At 39.7% G+C, this 22243-nt stretch overlaps 1 protein-coding gene across 3 annotated transcripts in view; it reads left to right on the top strand.

Annotated features, from left to right (window-relative positions):
• The window catches only part of mrpl11 (mitochondrial ribosomal protein L11), a 66279-nt gene that overhangs the window by 12848 nt on the left and 31188 nt on the right, over window positions 1-22243 (top strand). For all 3 annotated transcript variants that reach the window (XM_053879470.1, XM_053879471.1, XM_053879469.1), the window contains exon 2: window positions 8213-8392. In XM_053879470.1, coding sequence (XP_053735445.1) covers window positions 8270-8392 — 123 coding nt within the window. In that variant the 5' untranslated portion in view covers window positions 8213-8269. The remainder of the gene's footprint in view (window positions 1-8212; window positions 8393-22243) is intronic.

The following is a 22243-nucleotide window of genomic DNA, read 5'->3' as shown; positions in this document are numbered from 1 at the left end:
CTCTCAAGTCCTGGGAATTGAATCACGAAAAAGTGGTTCATGTAACACAAACTAATTTGCTCCACACTTGTTGCCTAGCTTCCCCAACTCTGCCCTTTATCCTTTTGTCATGGCAAATGTGCACTGTGCTGCCGAAAATATTTATTTACACATTAAGAATGAATTACCTGAAGCAACAACAAGTCTGTTTTCTGAATTGAATTATTCAAGATAGTCAAGCAATCGTTTCCATCCTTATCTCAGTGCTTTCAGACAATAACTGAGGTTCATGAATACTGAACAGGATTGTGACACATGTCAAAGCATATCCACTGTTCCACTGGTGCACTTCTGTAAGAGTAATAAAACACGTGAATTCCATTTTGGTAAAAGAGCCTGTGTGCACTGAGCTGCAAGGACATCAGTACCTGAGCCGACAATAAAAGTAAAGTGTTGCTTGTGCGTGGCACATCATTGAGAAGAACAATACAAGCTAATTTCAAATTCAGATTTATGACGCTGCAAGAAGGGAAATGTAACGATAACGTTAGTCGAAAACTATTAGTGTTTATTAGGCGCTGTTGTACGTGAGATGGCATAAAACTTATATTCAAGATCTCTCAGTGAAGGTCCGGGATGACTATGAACTGAAGAGCCGTCTCGGATATATCATGTCACCAGTTAAACATCAACAATACACACTAGTCCAGACCTGAACTATCTGGTCCTCAAAAGGGGCCGGGAGGGTGCAGGTTTTTGTTCCAACCAGTCAAGTTTAACCATGAGGTTTCAACTGAAAGAAGCAACTACGGCTTCAGTTGATGTCATCGATAACGTGGTCTGTGATGCCAAACACTCTCGAGCTAACAGCTAGCATGTCGGTTACCACGGAGCTTACATGTAAGTTGTAGATGTAGTGAATTGTCCTCAGTGTCTCCCCTCCTAATAATAACCAGAACTGAACTATGGAGCTACACTGAACACATCGTTTTAGATTATTATTCATATAAGATCTTTTGATGTGGATGTTGATCAGATATTTTATATGGGCTACAGATATGAATAGTGATGATTTTAAATTCTTCTCAAGGCCCAAAAAGACCTCTGTTTTAAAGAGATAGAGCTCTCTGTCAACTGTTTCATGGTCTGTGCTTCACAGGGTTAATACATGTTCCCGGATTATGGGTCATTATTTTAATATACTTGTTTAATAATGTACGAGTAGAGTACCACAGTGAGATGATCTTTGCAACTTTAGGTTAAACAGAAATTCAAAATAGGTCCAAACAAAGGTAATCGCGATTAGTCGACTAATAAAAAAACAAAAATTAATACATTGGTCGACAACGAAAATAATCATTAGCTGTATTAGTTGCAATGATTATTTTTGTCACAGACTGCTTTAGTCGACTCGTCTACATATGTGTATGGGTTGACAAACATGGCAACATGTCCGACTGTAGTGTTGTTAGTAGTAATATAGTATATATATACTTATAGTAATATACTTGTTGTAAATATTGATTATTAAATATTGATTTGAAACGTCATATTTGAATTTCAATAGCTCAAAATGTGGTGTGAACGGTATGTGTCCTTTGTGAAATAGTCCCATAGTTTTGGGTTGCGATGGTCCACAGCCTCAGCCATTTCTCCCCTCACTGTGGACTGTGCTAGGAGAATGATAACTAGTCAACTATGAACCCATCTGCCACTAATTTAATAGTGGGTTATAGTTGACTAGTCGTTGCAGTTCAGACTCCTGCTTGATGAAAAGGTGTGCTCTTGATTTTATTGAAAGTAAACCCTGCACCCACGCATCCCTGTATGGGACTAATGGCCCACCCCTGCGTGAGTCTGTTTCAGAAAAGCCAACAGTCCATCTGTGCTGCTTGCCCCGCCTCCTTTATGAGGTGGTTCATTTAGATTTTGTATTTGTGGCTCATCATTTATCATCCCCTTTAACACACAAAATCCCTTTACACACTAACCAGACAGCCAAAACAAATCGCTTTCTGCGCTTCCCTTGTTTTTTGACGATGCTATTGCCAGTAATTGCTGTTGGAATGTAATATTCGCCCTAAAGAGCAGCTCAAATTGTGTCCTTTTTTCTTTCAAATTACTGTGACTTCCATTGGATTATTCAAAGGGAAGCATTAACCCGGCTCTGATCGAGGATTATTGCGCCGCCTTGAACCATGTTTCCTGTCGGCACTTTCATTCTGGTCTAATGCAAATTTGGTTGTACTCCGGCGCGTTACGTAGGTCGATTTTGTTCAGCGTTTACTGCAAGACCTTGTGATGAGTAATTTCGTTTTGGGAGAAAAAGAAGGTTTCATTATTCATCCCCGAACACAGATTGCCGTTGCGGTGCAATAAAGCGTGAGCTCTTTGAACTCCCTGAGCTTTTATTCCCTTTACCCCATTAGGAACCAAAGCCAATATTTGTTGCTGTTGCTAATTGCTTTTTTCCCCCTCTCACAAAAAGCACAAGGTAGGAATGTATGTGCTCTTTCAGAAGTGACACTTTCAATAAAGAGTTTATGCAACCGGATGCCTTTGGTTTATTGGTTACCGTTATTATTATTTAACACGCACTGCGTTTGCCTTCTTTTCTCAGAGACAGTCCAGTTCTACCAAGCGATTAGTGTGAACTCATTTATTCTTGGTGAGCGTTTTACCATTCCATACAGAAGTACCCTCAGAATTGAGCTCCATCTCAGCCCTTCTCTAGGAATCCAGCTACTAATGACGCAGAACATTCACTGCTCAAAAATAATTAGTCAGTGGAAAAGTAGAGGAATCCATGAATAACCCGCTGCAACTAGAAAAGCAAAGGCCTCAGCCAAGCAGCTCTCTTCCACCTATAATGTGATGTTTAACTTGGTGTTATTTCCCTTCATCTAAAGCTTATTCTTCTTAGGCTGTTGGTGTCCAATGACTCATTAAGCACATCGTGCTGGGAACTCTGTTGCTTTTAAGTGGTGTGTCACACTTCGAGCAATTTTCTTTAGCAAACATTAATAGTGAATGAGAACTGCTGTGTCAGAAGCTGAAAAATTCACTGAAAAAAGTTCAGTGGATCCTGATCATAATCTGGAAAATTTAAAATGAAAAAGTTATTTTGCCTGCTGACTGACAGACAGATAAAGTCTGACAGAGACATAGCCACCATGCCAGGAATATCCGTGGAAATGTTCGCATGACATGGCATTACTCTGTATTACATTGGCCGGTGGCGCCTTTATTGATACTCATACAACTTTTATCTATTCACTTTCTGCGCAGCATGGAATGAGAAGACAACATTAGAAACATTAGCAGCTAAGCACAACATAATATGAGGAGAAAACAGACAGACTTAGACGTGATTTAATTTTGGTGCTGTTCTATATATTCGTTGTGATTTAGGAAGGTTTTCAAGTTTTTGTCGTTCTCTTGTTTGGCGTCTTACTGCTGCTGTTGACGCACCAAGCTCAGTTCACTTTCATCAGCCCATTCGTCATTACCAACTTGTATTCTGCTGCACACATCAAAATAGTCTCCTATAGTTTAGTCTGATTCCTTCACTCCTCCTGCACAGCGCACACCTCCAGGTCAGGAGGGTCTATACTGTAGCAGAACAAATCATCCACTTTCAGAGACATTCATTTCTAGCCTCCTGATGTGGCCTGAAATCGTCAAGCAATTTGCCAAAAAATCTTGTGGGTACATCTAGAACTTGAGACAGTTGTCTCTTGAATTACTTGTTTTTTGTCTTCTTCGTTCATTCACATTTTGTCTTTATTTGTGTTCCATTTATTCTTGATCAAGTGTTTTATTGCATCGAACCTTTTGTTCCATTCCTTACAGGTGTTTGTTGTTTGTTCCTCTGTATTGTACCTTTCTGTCAGCCACAGAGTGATTGAAGATGTTTTCTCATACACCTCTGCCCATTTTCAAAATTGTCTAACGTGATTCAAAATGGATCTGAAACTGCCCCATGGTTTTTTTTCCCACAATGAAACATTAGTTGTGCAGTGTGAAATTGACCTCTGGAATAGCAGTGGTGTATGTGAGCCACATTGTAAAGAGGGCTATTGAGGGAATTCAAAGTAAATGGATTCTATTTGAGAGTCTTTTTCTGCCCACCGCAGACTGCCTTAATGCTCTGACAAATATTGCCTCATGGTGGTTGCACTTTAGCTGCTGACGAATAATCAGCAGCGCAGATAGAATCACAACTTTTCTTGAAGAGCAGTTTCTCTCCGTTTGTAGCCATATAGCAGCGTGAGGTCTCATATATCTTTTGGTCCATGTCTCCTCCGTTGATCTAATTGGATACCCTCTGATGCCTACAATGAATCATTACAAGACCTTTTCTCTCCCTGGCGGTGCTTATTTTTATCGAATGCAGGATTTCCCGGCATCTGGAAGCTCAATCTTAAAACTTGCATTTGTCCCTTGAGAAGAGTCATTGATCTTTTCTCTTCTCTCTTATACAGCCTTGTCAGTATCACTTTTATTCCAACTGAGGATTACATGCCTGCTTTTATGTGTTCCATGTCTCTGAGGAAAGCTGAGTTCAGGCTCTCCTCGCCACTCAACCCAGATTGACTTTGGCAAATGTGTTTAAAGGTGGGATTAAAATGGGCGTTATTGTATGCCGATGACACATTCACCCCTCTTAAACGTATTAGTACTGATAAGTATCCCTCAACTGTCCTTGACACCTGATGCCTGCTGATGTTGAAGAAAGCTCACAGGGATTTTGGCTGTGACACAATTGAAACAGATGGGAGAATCTTCCTGAATCTTGATAAGAACTGGCCTTTCTTTGCTCCCCAACATACAGTGCTTCTCATGTATTTGACAGCTGTAGTCAGGATTGGTCAGTTCTAATTCATATTATATAGATTAAAACATATATCTAAACATCTTATTACTTATGAGGCAATTCCTGAATTTAACAAAAGGATTTCAGTCCCTCAGAGTTGTCAAAAGGAAACTTTCACTTATGCGTGTTGATCTCATGATTTCTCTTCATGAGCGCTTGTTGAGCCCATTCTTATTATCAGTTCTTGCATTTTGGTCGGAGGAAATACCAGGAGAAATGGATGATAACCAATGAGGCTTATGGATGCAGTAAACAACAACATGAAGACGATCTGCATGACTAGGGAGATTATGGTGGTGGAGGATAACTTACTGTGACAGCCCATAATGGGAAATCCTGGAAGGAGAAGATGTACATAAATATTTCTATCTACATTTAATATTTTGTTCCTTTTCATGCTTTTGAAAAAAATGTAATGGGTGTTTTAACAAATGTATTGGGTACTGAAAAATGCAATTTAAATACTTGCTGAAAATACTTTTTGATTATCTAGGAAACATATCTCATGAAAGCAAGATAGCAAATAAACATGGGCAAAATGTGTTATTAGAATGGTGAATTATGTGTTTGTCATCAATTGAAAGTTTTAAAGAGAAGATGCATTTGTGTAAGTGAGCTGCACATATTAAAGAGGAACTAATGTGGCAATTTGAGTGACTTTTAAAATGACATCGGACCCCTATTGTACACAATATAGAGTTTTGTGCCTGTACACAGCAAACATGCGTAGCCTGGGCCCATCCAAAACACTTTGTTCCCGAGAAGCTGAAATCTTGTTTCCCCACTACGCCCACTCTTCTGTGATTGGTTCGGAGGGAACCAGCCTCTGCTGTATGAAGCTACCGTACAACTGCATTTATCATGCACTAAATGCCGTCGTATGGTGCGTTATAAAGCCTCCGTGAAGCTTTTTACTTTGAAAATGTACCACTTTAATTTTTCATCACCTGACTTTCGACCTGAATAATCCACTCTACTCCAGTTTGACGCGGAGCTGAAGCACTCCACGTAAAAAATAGAAGCTGGTCAAGGTCGCCTCTGAGACGCATCATGCCCGGTGGAAACCATCTGACTGAACACAACTGAAACGTTTTAGATGCGATCTTCAGTCACACGGCTGAAACAGTGGAAACCAGGGGTAAAGCCATACAGTATAAACTCCACACTTGGATGTTAAAATCTCCCTCGCCAGTCCAAACATGCTGACGTGTATCATCGTATGCACATGCCTTGTGTTGTTAAGAGATAAAAATCTAATCTACTGAAATGTTATCTAATCCAATCTAATCTGCATGAGTCGTCCAAACAATTATACAGTATATCCAATCAATTGATGTGTTCATTTTATTTATAAATTACACATACAGTACACAAAGAATTAGACTGCTAACTATGTCTTATCTCAAGATCTTCATGACGAAGAAAATAAAGAAGATGAAGGGAAACATTTATGTTGAGTCTTAGAGTAAAGGAGCTTGCAGTTTAAGCGGTGTATTGACATTTTGTTGATGAATCATTGCTCCGTATCGGTGATAAACCAACACACGTGTGCACAAAACAAATGCATGCCTTCAAAATTGCCAATAATACGACCACCGCTTGCACCCATGTTGAGTAACGGGCCAAAGGGATTACAACATTAAGACATAAACTGATCAAGTGCTTCAAATTAAGTAGAAACTTGGCCCACCGCCACGGCTGTAACTCCAAGGAGACCCGGTAGCTTTTACTACATTCCTGGCAACGTGCCTGTTTTTAATCAACTGGAGATCAGTGCCATCTCTCACAATGTGGTTTTTAAAAAAATACTCTCCATAATTCACACCAAAAGCATTCAAAGTCTTCCAGATTGCGGGCGTCTTAAGAACCGCTTTACGTTCCCTGTGACGCTAACCCATGACGTATGAGTTGCCGGTTGCTTCTGCAGCACAGTTTTTTCATCATCAAAATGTATTTCATTTAAAAAAGTGCTTTTCTGAAAGACCCAAGGATGTTTTGGAATATGAAAATGGAGAGAATGTTGAAATGAACTGAAAAGATTGCTTGCAACGCTGCAGAGTTCTGAGGTCAGGGCTGTGGCACCGAATGTCCATTGCAAACGATACAAAGTGTGTGGAGGATTTGTATTTCTCAGATGGCATATGTGCTTTTCTGTCTATTTCCGAGTGCTCTTTCATTGAAAGAAGTGAAACGCGTGAATCAATTTCCGTCCAAATGTACGAGAACCCTGATGTGCGTTATGAAAAATGTCACATCTAGTTTTCATATTTAAAGTTTAAAGTTCAAGTTCGTAATTGTACGTTTGTTAATGGCCTGCTGTTAAAAATAAATGAGTAAATGGAAGCTCTTGAGAACACCGTCAGCCAAGTTCCTGTTAAAAAATAAAATATAAAATAACTGTTCATCCTTTCTCCTACGTGCAGAAGTGTTAACTGGAGGCACACTGCTTGTGAGCTATTGTTTATTGATTTCCTTGAGCTGAGGTGTTGAAACCAATAATCTTGCAAGTACCTAAAGCTGTGACGTTAGCAGTGAGCAAACATTTCCTATCTCATAGCTAACATGTTAGGAGCTGCTCGACTGTTGATCGAGAAGTCTCCAGCGACTTTCGCGAGACCTTCTTCAAGCCTGCAGCTCTCGTGCTGTTTTTCTGTGACTCAAGTGGAAGAAAAGTGTGTGCTGTGCCTGGCAGCAAAATGTCACATTATACAGTGCATCGTGATTTGACATGTATGGAATTGTGGCTCTGTGACTTTTTTGAAGTATGAGATTTATGTTAAGTTCTTCCTTTGCTTGCCAAAAGCGTGCAATGAAAGGTGACGGTAAACATGAGCCTAACAAGGCACTGTTGACAAATCTTTAACCCATCCTATCTAATGCCTTTACACACCTCCTGTTTTATCCCTGTCTCTACACCCTGCATCTTCACCAGTCCCTCTGCCTCCATCTCATTTACTCATGTCTTCATTCCTCTTGTTTCTAGCTCACGCATCCCTCCCCCGCCTCCTTACTCTCACTTCAAATCTCTGTATCACCATCACTAGAAGTTGCTCAGAGCTGTGACAGTTTCTTAATTTAACTGAGCAATAAAGCATACAAATAAAAAGGGTTGACACTACCTCAAACTCAAATAAACCTATAACCACCTTCATATATGTTTTGTAATGGAAGTGAGACCCCTATACTTCCCATCACACCTGAGTAAAGTGAATTTCAAGCTGTTAACAAAATTATATGAATATGGAACAGTGTGTGTTTTGCCTGTGACTGCAGTCGGTGGTGTTTTAATGAGTCCAGCATGTAAGTGATTGAGTGTGTGCTGAATGACTCGTGTGTTTGTTGTTTTTCCCCTTTCAGTGTATGGATTGAGCGTTTACTTTGGAACGGATTCAAGCGCTCCTGAGAAAGACCAAGATGTCAAAGATATCCAAGGCAGCCAAGGCTGTAAAAAAAGTGGACGTGAATAATGTAATCCGGGCCATCGTGAGGTCAGGACAAGCAGCCCCAGGACCCCCGCTGGGTCCCATCCTTGGCCAGGTAAAGTCATTTCCCTCCTAGCATTCAGCCTTATTAGCTTAATTGCGGGAGCTGGTCCTCCTTTCGTCTCCGACCTTTTGTTCATTGCTCTCATTACCCAGCAATCAACCAGATTTTTCACATTCTCCCCTCTCACACTCTCTTCTGCACCTCTGTCTCTGTCTTCAGCTCAATTCTTATTCTCGTTGCACGTCTCTGTTGTGCAGGTGTGTGCCACACTCCGTCTCTGTCTGCATCTATTTTCTCACACTTCTCTCGGCCTGTGAGTCCAGCACCTTCTGTCTATATGCATCAGTGTCATTTTTTTACCAAGCCGTTGGTGAAATGGCTTTGAAGGTTTTGTTTAAAATCCATCGAGTTTCTTCCAAACCATTGGCCACTGAGGGACAACTGAACTCCACCTGCTTTTGCTTACAGATGCACAACACAACTTTTTAACAACTATCACCAATTCCAATTCGATCTAGCACATCGACTCACATAGTTGTTGCACAGTGAACAAAGAGGATTGCTACAGTGGACTATTTAGGCTTGGGGTTTTAGGGCTCAGTGTAAGTGGCAAACAAACAAAGCAATAAACCCAAACAATTCAATCTGTTTAAACGCCTCTTTTATTTTTTTCCATTCTGTTTTGCATCTTTAAGTCCTCTGTGGAATGTCTGTTATTGTTCGTTCAAATTGTAATGGATTGGAAAGCCTACATAGATAATGGATTGAAAACCAGTGATATTATTGAAAGCCTATTAAAGTCTCTTAAAACCATCTATAATAATAGAATATGTCTGACAGCATCATTGTGACATGGTGGACACCCATAAGATTTTAATGAGATTATAGGACACTGCCCGAAGGAGATAATGGCATGAGCAACTACAACGTCTTGGTTTGAGAAATATCCATCCAAATTTGAAATTACATCACATCCTTCTTCTCTAACTTCTGTCTTACACAGTGTTTCCATCTTCCTGACCTCTTTTGTCAGGACTCCCTTCCTTAGGTCTACTCTGATCTCCTCAGCCATCATGTCTGACTTTGCTGGAGAGAACATCGCAGACATTTATTTTGTCACATCAAAATCAACTAGAATTAAATGGGAAAATGTGGAACATGAAAACTTATAAAAGCTATGGTTCCAAATAAAGTAAATATATTTGTTTAAAAATAAATATAAAACGTGGAAGATGTGCATGTAATGTTTTTTGCTTCATGTAAAGATTAACACATCTTTCACCACCTTTCTGTTAAACCACAGCAATTTTACCATGAATTTGAATAAAATTAAAATTAAAATATTCACATTTACAAATAGTTTGGTATTTATTTGATGTAAATTTAGATCATGACAACCCATTCTCACTCCCAGGTCATTCAGTAACAACTGTCTTCAAGTGACATTGCAAGACTGGAGCCTGATGACAGTCGTGACAATACGTTGATGTGATTCTGTGTGGTTTATTCTCTTATTTAAGACCTGTCCAGCTATAATGATACACATACTGCTAACTGCAAAGCTTATTTTTGAATTTAGATTGAGAAACTTAGTTTGTCTCTGTATTAATTGCATTTTAAAATGAATGGCATCATTATACTTCCTTTAATCTTCAAGTCTTTCTCATTAAGTTTTATTTGCATCTTAAACTTGCTTGCTGCCGGCGCTAAAACCGGCTTTAAACATCTGCACGTTGCTTGTCCCGCACATACAAATGATCTCGTTAGCTTCACTAATTGACAACCTCATCTGCGGTCAACACTCGTACACGTCGAAGCCAAATCAATTCTCCCTGTTAATTGATCTCAGTGTGACCAGTGAACACTGAAGGGAGGAACAGAGAGTACAGACTGTTGTCAGGGAGGTAGTATCGTCAAGACGCCTCACCTTTGTCTCTGCAGTCTGGTTGGTGGGAATCAAAATGAATATTGCACATCATTCGTTTCTGTGTGACTGTAAATAAGAGAAATACTAAAAAGTTGCATGTTGGAAATTAGGTAGGTCATTTTGAAACACAAGATTTTTCAAGTTTTTGGCAGCTCTGACTTGTCCGTTTCAGTGGTTGTCGTGACTGTGTCCTCTGATGGAATGGTTGACCTTCTCAGTAATCCTCTGCCTCTTACCCGTGATCTTCTTGCTCGATGATAGCTGAGACTGGCTCCAGCCACTTGCGACCTGGCCTGAATGGATGTCTGATAACGTATGTCAAGGAACCTTATCTCAAACAATATTAGTCAGCTGGAGTCATTTGGATGAATCTGAGCTGGTTGTATTACTCATTATCGTTCTGCCTTGTACTTTTTGTGTGGGTTGCTGTCCTTCGTGATTGGGAATGAAAATGTTAAATAAAAAAAGTTGCAGGGTGATGTAGCAAAAATAACAATCCCATCTCCTGTGATTGACTGCCCACCTTTTCACAGTGTCCCCCGCCTCTCATCCAATGTCACTGGGATTGGCTCCAGCCCTCTGTCACCCTCAAATACAAGGAATGAGTGGAGGAAAATGAATGGATGGAACGATCTTATCAAAGTGTCAGTGAGCCTCATTCATTTGTCCAGAGCTATGTTGCTGAACAGGGCCTGTTGTTACTGAACGGGTAGCACACCCAAAGGAAAATCCTCCACTGCAAAAAAAAAAAAATCTTTTTAAGGTTCTGTTTTTTAGTGGCGATGTCTCTTTTTTGCGGCGACTGTCACAGCCTGTTTGGACAATCCCTCTTGTCCTTCATTATTGAAGGAAGCACTGGTATTTCTAATTCTTCTGCAATTTTTATTCCTTCTACTGAAGAAAAAAATCTTGCCAGGATTTGATTCCTGCTGCGAATAGAAAAATAATTCCCTTCACACGTTTTTGTACTTATATATTATTAAATAGGAGAACACACAGATGTTTAAAAATGTAGCTGCTGCCGCACCCCCAAAAATTTACCTACTGTATAAACGGCCAATAAATGCTCACTCAAGTTTTTTTTTATAATTTCATCATCATTCTTTGACATTATTTAAATTTCAATCAGCAGCATACTGAGAATGAAAGATTCCATATTGTCACTGATAAAATCTCCACAGCATCTTTAGTTTTTTCCTAATGCTCATAGATCACGAAATGGTTTGACATACAAACAAAAGCTCCCATGCTGCGCTGCCAATATATTTTTAACAGTTTTGTTTTACCCTAATCTTGTCCTCAGGCACATGAGTTCCTCATCTTGGCGGGTGGGGGGAACAAAGCGTTCTGGATTTCATCCTCTGGATACGAGACAACTGAAGATGATGCAAAAATATCTGCACTGGATTCCAAACTTAAGGAATGGTTCTTGCAGTGTGATCTCCCACTGCCCTGTTTTTCATACTTGTTTTACGCTTCCTTTTAATCTCTTTTGTTCTATTTCTGTTTTGTACTTTGGCATGTACCGTAGAATGATCAATCATCAGCCCACATATACTGTCTTCCCCTTTCAGTTCAATGGGGAACTTCATTGAATATTCAGGAGAGAAGCGTATAGTAGGAAGTACTGTAAAAGGCTAAATCCAGTTTTTCTGAATGCAGCTTGTTGCACACTAGAGGCATGTTGACCAAATCCTCACATATGCCGCCATGCTGCCCAGCCTTGGCAGTGTTTGACAAATGGAAATCATGTCATCCAGCAGTAAAAAAAACATAGTGTTCTGTGCCAGCAGTTAATCGCTTCTTTTCCTGAACCTCAGTTTTCATTGGGAAAGGAAAGTAGAATGATTTAAAACTATAAAAAATGGTGCTGATTTAACAGAAGCTGCCTAATGAGCGGAAGATAAAGAAAGCGCTTTGCACACTATACACAAGACAAACCAATTTGTCACAATAGGAGCTAGCAGTGAGCACATAATCATTCAAATGGATTTAGGACTTGCCATCTTTTATTGTCTTAAATACAGGAATTATTCTTTCGTCATAAGGTTGAAAATGTTTTTTTGGCTTACAGCAGCAGTTAAATTAGTACATTTCGAATTTACTTTCAGTTTTAGTGCATCATATTACAAAATCAATGTCACTGCAGCCCAATCTACTATTGTGACCCTCAGTAGTGATTTGGGAAGGGGCATAGCGTCATTGTCAAATTGGTAATAGTTCAGTCAATCAAAACAGAAACGCCTGGCTGAATGCTTAGTATGAATGATGCGATTTCTGTTCTGTAAAATGGCGATGCTTGATTTTATTTGTTGTTTTATTTAGCTATGTTCTGCTCAATTCAGGGCTGGACCTTGATATTGGTTTCTTTTGCTAAACTCTTCATTTCTAAGTATTTGACGTGAACATATAGGAGAAATGGTAGAAAAAGGGTAGAAGAGAAAGTAAGTAACTGATGGATTGAAACTGTTGATCTTTTCAAGAGATCTTGCATGATGCACCCATTGAAAGTTCATGTCCATCCCCCCAGCGCTGATGCGCCACTGTGTGCCGTGTTTTCTTCTCAAGATCAATCTGCTTCTTTTTTCATTGAAAATGAGTCTTCCCTCTACAGCCTGGGTGACAGTTTTCTTGAGCGTGCGCAGGGTTGCTGCTCAATGTTGATAATGTCTCATGCCAATGACACTTTGACATATGATGATTCTCTACACATACAACAGCAAATATGAAAAATGTTTGCAAGACTGCGTGCTCTGGTTTTGTATAGCAAAGTACTGCTCCACTGTCGATAAACAAATGGAATTTAAATGGCTTTTCTGACACACAAGAGGTGTTATGATGCAGAGTACATCTGTGTGCAATTCTCAAACATCATTTAGCCTGTGCTAATCATCTTCCTTATTTGTTTCGGGGGTTTTTTTCCAATATCTTCGAGCGCATGAGCGGTTGCCTTCACAGGCTACTATGTTTCTGGAAGCTCACTGTTCTGATGAAGGTAGTTATTGATCTACTGAAGTTGTTGTTGGACTTAATCTCCCACCAACCCCAGAATGTGGATTCTACAACTGCAAGGCTGCCAGTGATTATTTTAGCCTATTAGAATTTAAAGTTGAAACAATCGTGAATGATGTGTTTAACATTCTCGCTCTACAAATAGAGGGATGAGACGACAACTGCTAGTTTTCAGTGTCAGACATTAAACTACTTTCAGAAGAATAAACAGACATCAAAAGCTTCATGAAAATGCTCTCAAGTTAAAGTTTAACAACTGAGCATTCGTGGAAATATTCCATTTTTTAAATTCCTGTTTGTGTTTGCCAGAGGAGAGATTTGTTTCTGGCAGTTTATACTTCAGCTTTAAATATGTCCATTTCATTTATCTAAAAAATATTTTTGTTTTCAAGTTTTATTATTTAGATGCCTTTGTTGATCATTGAACATAATTTACAAGTTAATTATTTATGTTCACTTTTTTATCTTGAAGTTTTGTTTTTCCAAGAGATTTTTGCTGAAGGCCTCTGCCTCAGCTTCATATCGTTGCAGAAATTTGCTTATTTAAATCCTAAGCTTTCCACTTTCTTTCCTCTCGTTTCAATATGATAATGCTCAAGCGTTTAAGAGTGATTCTTAAAGTGGGCACTATATTGTTCATCACTTGGGGTAGACATGTCTTCAAAATAAATGTGTAATGTGCTGGAAAAAATATGACGATGTTTTGATAGAATTCATCTGATGGTCCGTCACAAAAGTCCCAGTGAATAATGAGGAAAGTCAATTGCCCACCCCTGCTCTCTCCAATGGAACAAACCTCATTATTTTGTTTCATTATTGTTATAAATGACTTTGACTTCTTTTTGTCACATTTACTGAAAAGATCATAAAATACCTAAATAAAATACGAAGACCATTTAGAAATGTATTTTATTTTGAAAACAATGTCTTCAGGGGAAGAATTGGAACGGAGGGATTAATTCTGCACCCTTGTAAAAAAATAAATTTCAAAGTCTGAGCAGTGCATGTACCTCAGGAAGCGTTCCTTCAAAACGCGAAGCGGAAGGTTAATGATCACACGGTGTATTTGAGACAAAAGAGGAACTAAATCCTGAACCTCTAAACATGCAGGTCTGAAAAAAGGTATTATTTTCATGCTTCGCTCCGATGGCAGAGAAGATTGAGAGGGGTGGAGGAAGGATCAATGCCAGACAGCATTGTACATCTTTCATGGTTCTCCTTAACAGTCTACCTTAAAATGCGGAGCCCTGCTCGACAGACGTCGTGGGAGCTCTGACCTTGCATGTCACACATCACTTTATGTTGACGAAAACAGCAGAAAATGCTAGGGTTTCTCAACCTATGCTGGTATTTTCCCAGCATAGAGGGTCAAAATCCCTGCTTGGGGGCCCTCTGTCCTGCTAGAGCAGTGGGGAGGACGCTACTCTCATTGGTCTGCCTCATACTAATTCTTTCTCTCTCCTCTGTACTGAATTGGTTGGTCATTGTTTTTTTGGGCTTGTATAAAATGTCCTTGAACTAGAAAGACACAAGACATGATTGTAGTTTTAGGTATTATAGGTGTCTTGAACAGTTGCAGTCCTATCGTGGGTTGGTGTTGAATTCTTTTAGTGTAGTGTGAAAGGACCATGTGAATAGGTACCAACTTGGGTAAATAGACTGACTTTACATGACACAATGTGTTTACGTTTCTCCAAGTAAAGACAAATATCACGGCGGTGACAAGTTCAGTGGGTGGTTGACTAAATGAATTTCTCTGATCTTTTACAACCAGTAGAAAAAGACCATTGCTACTTTTACAGGCGTTGCAGGTATGCTTTTGCCCTTCGCACTGCGTTATGAGTGTGTGAACGTGTAAAAGGTACATTCATTCATATTCACCACAACTTCCGGGCTTGAGATCAATAACGTAAATCTATATTTCTTTATGTATCCTCTTGGCCTCAGATGCTCTTGGGAGTTCTTCAACTTCATCAAAGTAAAATAAATTGTCCTCAGGGCCATATCAAAACCTGGAAATATGGACCCACAAAAATTATATTTAAGTAGTAAAAAAACAGTGTTGAGGTTTTAAAATACTTGCTTATGCTTTTCACTTGTAGTCCAAAGTTTTCTTTTTGTACATCAGTCTTTGTGCCTCAATATGCATATATCTTCTTGAGTTATGAGTTCACTGGTTGGACATTACCTTAATTTACATTTGCGTTAAGTACTATATAGCTATCCTTGAACACTGTTCTTAAATAGCCATTAATCATGGACTCTTGCAGTAAACATTGATTTTCCATAATGAATGTTGGTCCGTCACCATCATGATGATATATGGCAGGGTTCCCCCCAGTGCTTTAGCAGCATAGGGGTCCCATATGCTGTGAAAATCTCAGCGTCCTGCTGCAATGGCAACACTACCGTGTCAGTCGAGGAGGAGCCTTAAGGGACACTGTTAAAGACTCAAGATGTCTCACTCTGCAGTTCTCCAACTCAATACCCAGTGCTGGGGAAAATCCTGGGGAGAACCCTGTATCAGGACAGAAACTAAGAAGAGTCATGAAAGAAGGGAAAACAAAGAACAACGGCAGTGTTCAATGTCATTTAACGTCTGAAAAATATGCCTTTAAAACCTCTTAGAGACGTCAGGATTCAATCGGGATGTAGAGTGTGTGACTAATATCTTCAACCTTGGTTCTCGCCTAACAACGTTGCCTGAAGTCACCTTAAACAGATGGCTATTAATATTTGCCACCATTCTTGCCTAGCATATCATAACCAAGTCTTTTGCATCATTTCTTTATCGTAGCGTCCCCTTTGAAGTTCCTACCAAAACTGCTCTGCTGATGTGAGCCATGATGAATGATTTAGATGTCTGTCGGTTAAAAAGCCACTGTCTCACACTGACATGTGTGCTAGGTCTGGAATCTGTAGCAGCGTCAGAGGTAATGAGGCGCGATGAGTTGTAGCCAGGAGCCACATTATACAGAACAAAGCAATATGTTTGTCAAGGTAACTCCTTTTGGATTCTTCCGGATTGTGTTCTTGTCATTTTGCCTTGTTGCATGAATCCATCCCTCCTGGCTGCTATACTCCATCACACTCATTCTCCGCAGAGCAAATGGTAAATAAATGACAGTTGGCGCTGTCTCAGCTTAAGGCTCAGTCCTCAGCCCCTTAATCTTATCCAGCCTCATCTGTACGATTGTTTTTTTTGCGTGGTTTCTGACTAACCACACTTGACAGGGGAAGTGCAGAGACGCAGGATGCCTGTCGACTATGGGGCAAATTTAAACAAACCGGAGAAATGGAAATGGAGAAAAAAAAGTCTGGCAGAGGGGAAGAATGAATGCAGGGAGATGAAGTAGAAATCGAGAACGGAAAAGCAAGTATGGGTTTCACAGGGGTTGATGATTAAGGAAGAAAGAACTGTGGGACATCTCAAACGCTGTTAGAATAAATTACAATTACGACAAATATTCTCAGAATTTCAAAAGATGATGAACGGATACAAAAAGGCTCACCCCACAACACAAGATCACAAACACTCTCTTCCCTACAGTAACTCCAAAACACCAAAAAATAGAACCAGTTTATGCTCTAATGAGCCACAACCTTGGCAAACTCCCAATTTATGAATTTTACGACTTTCTTTTTTGTATTTGAGCTTAATTGAAAGGATTCCTGTGAAGAGAAGAAATATCGGTGTCATTAATACCATTTCTTTAGCATTCTTTTACTGTACTGTTATGTCCTTTTTATATTTTGTTGTGTATTTTTTTGTTGATGTGCTGGTTCACTCAGATACATTAGGAATGTACAAATGAAGAATGTTATTTGTTTTTTTTTTATAGTTTATATATATATTTTAGGCCATTTGTACCATCTTTGTCATAAAATGAAATCCATGTAAATCATATTATAGATGGTCGTAGTTATCTATTTGCAGTGAGTATCAATGCAACTTTAATGAGCCACTTGAAGTGCAATAGAGCTGGTTCATTTTGTGACCAACAGCATCACATTATGTTCCTACATGATGGTGACAGTATACTTGGCTTCAAAGCGTCACCACAAATCACACCATTCTTGTGTGATGGATTCAGTCGGTGTTTAGGCGTCTCTTGTGTTTTCAAATTGAGCTAGACCCGTGTCACCTGCCTGGTTGTCCTTGTGACCAGCCCCTGGGTTACAACTCAGATAACTACTACTTCCTACTACTACCTTGTCAACCGTTTTTGACAACAACAAACTCCAAAACAAACATGGCGACTGTGGAAGTATTGATAATGTACCTATTGTGCAAAAGAGGAAAACAGAGGCAGCATTGTAGAAAGCGATGGTTGTGAGGCCATTAAATATATTGCAACTGGAAGATGGCGAATTTCTGCCATTGTTATGTCTTTATTATCGGGTTGTAAAGAGAAACACTGCCCCCACAGTATCTGTAAGCTTTGTGGAAATGTGTAGAAATAGACGGAATGAATGTAGAGCACGGACAGAAGGTTCCGTCTGTATCCAGATCCGTATGTAACATTGAACGAGCCTTAAATTGGCTTCAGCATCTGGTCAGGTGAATTTCAGAACTACTCCCTGATGAAGTGATCCACACATACCTGTATGTAACTGGAAAAGACTTACGAGACAGATGGTACCTGAGTATTGTTATTCTTCCAGAAGGTCTTGAGAACTTATCTAAAGAGAGAGATGTCCACCTCCTTCTCACAAACCAATGTAACTGCTTAACTGGTAGGTGGAAGTGAATGGGATGTGAAATTTGGATACAGAACCTTGTTTAATCTCTCTGTGATGTAGGTGACATTCATTTTGTTTACATCTATTAAATCTTAAATTATCCTTAGCTAGAACCCCCTTTTTGCACCAGAGACAACACGGCTCTCTTTTATGCATTTTATGCATAATTTAATAGATTCAGAAATCGCCGTTTGTGTTGCTGCCAAAACACTAGATTCAGGTCTCTCCCCAGGGGTTCCTCTCAAGCTTTAGTCATCACCTCGTTCTCCTTCCCCCAAACTTGAGCATGGCCCAGATGTCCGATTTAGGCGCGTGAGTGAGTGAGGTGAGTTTAATGTTGTGGCCTTGCCGACGGAAAATACAAAAAACATGTATCCGGAGATTAACAGGTGCAGAGAATGCAGGTTGGTCATCGTTCGCGAAAGCTGCTGCTTTTGCAGTTGGGGCTTTTAGTGTAATAGAAATATGAGAAGTTGCCCAGCAGGGAATGCATCCAGTATGCATGTGTTTGAAATGTAGAGTGAGCTTCAGAAATAGAGATGAAAGAAAGACTGTTTGAGTGAGTTCTATGCTGTCAGCTACTTTACTTACTCCTCAGAGTTTTCCCCTACAGTCTCCTGTGAAACACAGAGAAAGTCCCTGCAGAAGACTTTTAATACATCTCTCCTTTGTGCAGGAGCGTGCATTACTTTTAATATGTCCTGTAAATAAAGCAAGCAAATCAAGCATAAAGCAGTGAGGATAAACTGATGCATTAAAATGAATGGCCACAATTTCGCTTTAATAGGACCATTACGGGAGAAACTGATGAGGGCATTCAGAGACACTTAGACTGAAGAGGAGCTCACTGTGAAGCATGCCACACTCATTGCAACTCTTGACATGCACAAACCATCACATCAGGACTCTCTCTTCCAGCCATCAAGGCAGACAAGGCAGAGGGGAATTACTGCGCCAGGATCCGGGCTGATGGTGCTGCTGGCATAACTGTGATAAATGATGGTCTTTTTCCTCAGTGTCGCGCGAAAAGCAACGGTCTTTGTGTGTTTTAAGGAAGTTGTGTTCACTTCACCGGTTCCGATTAAACATAAAAACATGCAATTTTCTACATCTGCAGACATAGCCCTGATTAACTGCAATACAGTGGAGGACTAGCAAGTGCGAGTCGGTTATTTCTCCCTAAAGCCTTTTTGGCCTTGAATGATTTGAAATGACTTCAACAGCTTTTTTTTTCCTCTGTGTGTTTATGACACATTGCCAATAACATTGCAGCACTGTAGCCAATGAGCTGTCAACACCAGCCATGAATGAATCACTTTATTATTTCACACTCTGTCCTGAAGGTGTAGTGGAAGACAGATGTTGAATTACATCAGTGTACACACACACACAGCCCCGGTCCAAGTTCCCCACTGTACACAGCTTGACAGTTCAGGACTATAGATTACCAACTGTCAATGAGCTTTAGATTTCCTATCTACATTAATATTGATTTATTCTCCAAATTGTTCAAGCTCATCAGCAGTTCATTTCACGTCAGGGAATAAACAATAGCCCATATGCTGCCTCCCATATTCTTATCGTGCACTTTTTGAAGGAGAGAGAAATGTTTATTCCAGAGTGAAAAATTGGTCTCTGTGACGGTAACAATATGGCCACCTGCCAAATATATATTGTAGCTCCCCTCTTGCTGCTGGTCCTGCGGATCCTGTTTGTTCTTGTTCTGTTTTGGTCAAATACATTGTACAAATGTGGTCCATTGCATTATATTATGTGTCAGCACAGATGTTTCAACCTAAACTGACTTTCAAAAAGTACAGTGAACCTTCGACAGGGTTCAAGCCAAGTCAACAACCTAACCTTCTGTAAGCCCCCACAATACAGGGAATTAGTGGCGCTCTGCTGAGACAGAAAACAATCTTCAGCGAGATGATCCTTGCAGTGAAGGACCATCGGATTGAGTGGTGGCCGGCATGGGAGGATATTGTTTAACCCGCTCCCTTTACACTGGACCTGGCATGTCAGCCCTTTCTCACTCCCATGGCGTACTACATAGACGTTTGCGAGCGGACTTTTGAGTTCTATGCTGACATCAAAGTCTGGCTTTTGTGTTGCACATAGGTGTTTCTAGGTGGGAACCTAAAGTAGTAGTATTGGTATTAAGCAAAGCCACAATGCTGTTGGAGATCAAAAGGCGACTCTTTTTAATGTTGCTCAGTGTTGACAGTCTTGTCACCCAGAACTGCACAGACAAGCAGCTTCAATATAGTATTGTGTCACAACTTCATGGTGTTTGAAATGTTGTCTAGGAGAAACACTTTGGAAAGCAAAGACCTATTTGAAAAGAAAAGTGATTCATAACTCTTTTATAAATTAGTTGAATTAATTGCTTTTTCAATTAAAGTGTTGCCAGATTTAGATGGTGCAAAATACCTCTTGATCACTGTTAATCCCTTTAGTGGAAAGGTTGTCTTAGGCTTGGTGTAATTCCATTCATGAATGCTTTTATTAATCGTTCCTTAGGACATGAAAGCTGCTTATGTCAAAAACTGAAACACTCATCCGTTACATTTGTGGGATGTGGTTCTGGCGTCTTCCTTCTCCATTTCCCATCAGGGGTTGTCCCAGCCTCGCCTGCTCTTGGTGTCCTTGTTTCCCACATCTATGAACCTCAGTGGTTATCTTTCTCTTTTCCTTCTATCTGGTATATTCATCTTTAACAGTCTTCCCCCATTATGCCCAATTGCCTTCGTTCTGTATCCGATTTTATCTACTTTCGGATTTGGTGTTGACATTTATGAACTCCATTTGTTGGTCTATACTGCTTGCTTATTTGGCAAAAACATGAAAGTGACAGAATTAATGTTTTCACCCGAAAGACAAAGAGAGTCGTCGTTTGTTTGAAACTGCTTGTCAATGTCTCGATTATAAGTATACAGTCAATTCACAATGTGACGTTGCAAAGGTGTGGACAACCTTGATGAAATAAGTAATGATCGTTCCAAACATTTAGCCTTCTATAATGGTCATTGCTGCTGAGATGGTGATAACAGTCTGATGGATCGCTTCGCCTGAAACTTAATCTGAGTGAAAATCTCTTCTGTCCAATATGATGTTGACACACACAGACTGTCCACACATGTTCCATGAGGCTTGGCCAGTCGAATAATAAAAGATCAATACTTGGCTTCTTTGTATCAAGGCAATATCACAACACTTAGGGCTGCGGTATAACAACGTATTGATTTCCTACCTTAGCAGTGTCTGATTTATAGTTATGTGGTCTTTGAATCATGGCCCTGAGCCGCTGAATGAAAATGTAAATCCACTTTCTTCTGCATTTATGAAATATAATTTTTTCTTTTAAAGACTCCAAAGATGTGACAAAGAAAATGCACACTCCTTAACTGTCGTTCCAGCACTTTGTGGTCCGTATTTTCCTAAGTGACATTAAACATCCCCCTAATCATAAGTTACAGTGAAATGAAATTGCTTTTTTTTTTTAAAGGCCCTCACGCAAATCTTCTGTCTGGTTGTTCAGAGTTCATTAATATGATGAATGTTGTTGTTTCCCTTTTTGGGAAATGAGAACAACAGCATTTAAGGCCGTTGATGATTTGCAATATTCTGTGGATTGTAAAGTTCATTTTAAAAATGATGCCGCATTTCTACCACGACATTTTCTCCAGAGCCATTACCACAGCATCCACTTGTTTTTGTTTTTTTTGTAATTCTTCTACAGTGATTTATCATATCAGACAGCTGGTCAGCATCTCGTCTGGTCTTAAGACTGCCTAAAATGAATTTGCCGAGCAATATCCTTGCCAGAATATATTTAAGGATTTTAACACAGAGCAGACCGAGGCAGAAGAAAGTGGCTGGCTGAAAATAAGAGCCCTGATAGCTGAGTGTAACACGTTTGAGTTCTATTCATCCAAGTTTTTTGTTCACTAAATTTAAAATGCAATACTTTACCTTCATTTATAATTGCGTAAAGTAAAGGCAGTGTATTCATTTAGCAGATTTTCAAACCACTCAGCAATATAATAAGTGAATTAGAACCTTGAACTGTCATCATTCCGTCTTTCCACATTGGCAGCCCCATCACATTCACGTCCCTGTCACCTTGGTGATACACTACATCCTCTCACTTTCATTGAAACAACAAAGCACTTACGCCATTGAGAGGAGAGATAATAGTTTGATTCAATTTGAACAAA

Source organism: Synchiropus splendidus, chromosome 11, assembly GCF_027744825.2.
Source record: "Synchiropus splendidus isolate RoL2022-P1 chromosome 11, RoL_Sspl_1.0, whole genome shotgun sequence".
NCBI lineage: Eukaryota > Metazoa > Chordata > Actinopteri > Syngnathiformes > Callionymidae > Synchiropus > Synchiropus splendidus.
The sequence above is the reverse complement of the archived record's forward strand: the minus strand, read 5'-3'. Positions and strand labels throughout refer to the sequence as shown.